General features: G+C 33.3%; 1 protein-coding gene across 2 annotated transcripts in view; it reads left to right on the forward strand.

The window, feature by feature from the left end:
- Positions 1–4,197, forward strand: part of LOC111623068 (MFS-type transporter SLC18B1-like) — a 32,486-nt gene that overhangs the window by 25,056 nt on the left and 3,233 nt on the right. For both annotated transcript variants that reach the window (XM_023365551.1, XM_023365549.1), the window contains exons 7-10: positions 619–687; positions 776–863; positions 1,102–1,238; positions 1,322–1,420. In XM_023365551.1, coding sequence (XP_023221319.1) covers positions 619–687; positions 776–863; positions 1,102–1,238; positions 1,322–1,420 — 393 coding nt within the window. The remainder of the gene's footprint in view (positions 1–618; positions 688–775; positions 864–1,101; positions 1,239–1,321; positions 1,421–4,197) is intronic.

A 4,197-nucleotide genomic window follows, 5' to 3' on the forward strand; every position in this document is an offset into this window, starting at 1 on the left:
AGGGGGCGATTAGTAACAATTTATATTTTGGGGGGCGAAAAACAATTTTCTGGGCGATATAGTAAAACATTATATTAAGAATAATTAGATATTTTATTCGTTATATCGTACAATAATTAAACAAATAACATTATACTAGTCACTAGTCTATTCAATGCAGTACGAATTTGGCGTTAGCCTTGTCCCTCGAATCGAAATTTTGTAGTGAGGGGGGCGATACTACGTTGAAGAGGGCGACGATTCGTTAGAGGTTGGGAAACACTGGTATAGATAATGAGAGGAAGACATGATTAAATTGACAGGTAATCTTGAGGTAAGGAGCATCCAGCATGTTGTACCTTTCATGCAAATTTCGCGTTTGTTGCGTGCCGCCTTCATGGTGTAGCAATTTTAATAGCCAACAATGTGCATTATCCTTATTCATCTGTTGATACATCTAAAAATTAATTTTTTTTTCTGTATTACAGATAATTTTTCTTGCAGATAAACTTCCCAAATTTACAAATTTACTAATTATATCTTATTTTCTGCAGAAATGTCAAAATTTGTAAATTTTAATTATATAAATTCTATAATTTTAATTATTCTATATCAAAACATTTAATGTTTCCTATTTAGTCTGGTCTTGAAACTTTCCTTGGATTAGGATTAATAGCTGGACCAACGCTTGGAGGTGCCTTATACGATGTATGTCAACTTATACTCGATTTTGTTAAAAAATTTTTTAAACGATGTTTTAAAGGAATTTTTGTGTAATGATTAAAACTTTTTTCAGCTTGGAGGATTTGAATTACCTTTTATATCAATTGGTGTCCTCATTCTTATTGATGTTGTTATAATGTATATCATTCTTCCAAATCCAGGTAAATATAAAATTAACTTATAAAATTAACTTTTCTTTAGCTCAAGTATAATCTACAGAAGTAAAACATACTTGTAACCTAAAAGTATTTAAATAAATAAATCGTCTTAAAAATTAATACAGAATGTGAACAAAGTCAGAATTCTAAGTACAAAAATATTCTTTTATAAATATAATTATCTTTCTTCATTGTTTATATGATTTAAACCAATTTACAGTTTGGCTTTATCGTATTCTAGGTACGTTAAAATTGAAAGGAGGAAATTTATTAAAGTTTTGGGCAAATCCTACTACGATATTATTCGCAAGTCTTGTATTTACTACATTTAACTGTATTGGATATAATCAATCCACACTAGAACCTCATCTCAGAGATGTAGGATGAATTTAATGTTCATATTTTAATTTATTTTAATCAATTAACTTATTCGATAAAATATTTGATTTAATTATTTATAGTTCCAACTGTCTGGAGTTGCAGTAGGATCTATCTTCGTTATATCTGGTGGCATTTATAGCATAACAGCACCTGGATGGGGTTGGTTATGTGATCGTGGCGTAAGTACATCAAGTATAATGCAATAAAGTTACACTTTAAGAATAAGACAGTAAAAACTTCCTGTACAATAAATTGAATATCAAACTCAGCTTTCTTTTAAAACACTTAATGAAACATTTAACGCCTTATAACGCTGAGAATATTTATTAAATCACAAACGTTTTCAGCCTAATGGAATAGGCCATCATCAGGTGACAGGCTATCGAACAAATTTGAAAATTGCGTTAAAATAGAACTTTCGACTATTATAAATTCAAAATTAAAACGTAAAATAAATTAGCCAATCAATATACAAAATAACTATAATAAATACATTGAAGCCTTATTAATATAAATAATAGAATAAAGCGATATAAAAAATCAAAACAAAAATAAACCTAAAAGATCAAATGCACAAAAGGATTAAGTTCATAAAAATATACAACAAAAAGCATCACTTTATAAAGGGCAGATAGAAACTAAGAATTTGTGTGTTTTAACTTTTCTTTTACAAAAAAACGTTCATGCCGAAGCTAAACCATCAGCATCCCTTGCATTGATACAGCCGTCCCTTAATTTACTCTTATAAATTTCAATTTTTTCATGTTGCAAAGCCAACGATGGGGACCGCACATTCTTGAGAATAGATGCTTCATTCCATTTAACTACTGAAGCCTCCGCTTGTGCCATACTTGATAAAACCGTGGTGCAGTGTCCTTTACTAATGTCATATCTGTGTTCTTTAAGCCTAATAGCCAAATTCCGTCTAGTGACTCCAATATAGTCCTTCATAATTCCTAGCTGTTGGTTTTCAAAGGGAATTTTATACACGCCCTCTGTTTCCTCTTTCTTAAGCTTGTCTTTATCGTTTCTGAGAATACTGTATAAATTAGGACCTCTTTTGTAAACAATTTTGGAGCGTTTTTTGTCTGAAGCTTGCTTCATGATGTCTCTGAAGTTTTTATTATACGTGAATTTGGTGATCTTAAATTGATCTGTTCCGGTTCGTAACCTCTTGCCTCTTTCATAACTTTTAATTAGCCCTTCAATTGTACTTTTGCGGTAACCCAGTTTTGAAGCTACTTCCTTAATTCTTGCAATCTCTTTAATCCTGTCCAAATCACTAGAGCAATAGGTAAAAGCTCTCCTAATGAGTGCACGAAATGCTGACATTTTATATTCATACGGGTCATTCGAATTAGCTGGTATGTAGAGAGGACTGTGCATAGGTTTTATGTAAATGCCCGTTGTTATGCAATCTTCTTTTAATTGTATGTCAATATCCAGAAAATGTATTCTTTCCTTCTCTTTGCCGTTTTCATAACCCGAACCCAGCAATTCCAAGAATATTTGCCTTTGCAGAAATACATAAGGAAGGCAAAGATATAGACCCGTTGTGGAGAAATGCAGAGGGCCCACATACATTTTGGGAAAACGCTTACATAAATTCATTGCGGATCAATTATGTAACAGTGATCTTGTTGCACATAACCCGACCAATGTCGTTAACGAGGTAATTACAAGAGTTAAGTTTAATGGATGAAGAAGTTGGGACCGTTATGGATTTTGAAAGCCTGTATCCATCGGTAAGAATAGAATCATGTTACGAAGCTTTAATCGAATTTATGCTCCGCATAAAACCGGAAGTTGGTGCATTTGAGAATGATTTGAAGGAATTAGCCAAGTTGGTATGTTATGTGTCCTTCTTCAGCTATGATAAGCAGGTATACAGACAGAAGAAAGGCGTACCTATGGGAAGCCCAATGTCAGGGTTGTTATGCGAGGTTTTACGCAACTTAAAAAAGCACATTGTTAATAGCTTCACAAAAGGTATTGTATTTTACAAAAGATATGCGGACTATGTGTGCGTTATATGGAGAAACGGCGAAAGAATACACGAGTTCATAGAGGCTATTAACAACATCAACAATGATGGTTTGAAACTGAAACTAGAGCAGAGGAGTCACGAAAGAATACATTTTCTGGATATTGATATACAATTAAAAGGAGATTGCATAACAACGGGCATTTACATAAAACCCACGCACAGTCCTCTACATAACAGCTAATTCGAATGACCCGTATGAATACAAAATGTCAGCATTTCGTGCACTCATTAGGAGAGCTTTTACCTATTGCTCTAGTGATTTGGACAGGATTAAAGAGATTGAAAGAATTAAGGAAGTAGCTTCAAAACTGGGTTACCGCAAAAGTACAATTGAAGGGCTAATTAAAAGTTATGAAAGAGGCAAGAGGTTATGAACCGGAACAGATCAATTTAAGATCACCAAATTCACGTATAATAAAAACTTCAGAGACATCATGAAGCAAGCTTCAGACAAAAAACGCTCCAAAATTGTTTACAAAAGAGGTCCTAATTTATACAGTATTCTCAGAAACGATAAAGACAAGCTTAAGAAAGAGGAAACAGAGGGCGTGTATAAAATTCCCTTTGAAAACCAACAGCTAGGAATTATGAAGGACTATATTGGAGTCACTAGACGGAATTTGGCTATTAGGCTTAAAGAACACAGATATGACATTAGTAAAGGACACTGCACCACGGTTTTATCAAGTATGGCACAAGCGGAGGCTTCAGTAGTTAAATGGAATGAAGCATCTATTCTCAAGAATGTGCGGTCCCCATCGTTGGCTTTGCAACATGAAAAAATTGAAATTTATAAGAGTAAATTAAGGGACGGCTGTATCAATGCAAGGGATGCTGATGGTTTAGCTTCGGCATGGAAGTTCTTTGTAAAAGAAAAGTTAAAACACACAAATTCTTAGTTCCTATCTG

The sequence above is a fragment of the Centruroides sculpturatus genome, unplaced genomic scaffold, assembly GCF_000671375.1.
Source record: "Centruroides sculpturatus isolate CEXI.00-Female unplaced genomic scaffold, Cexi_2.0 scaffold237, whole genome shotgun sequence".
In the NCBI taxonomy this organism is placed as follows: domain Eukaryota; kingdom Metazoa; phylum Arthropoda; class Arachnida; order Scorpiones; family Buthidae; genus Centruroides; species Centruroides sculpturatus.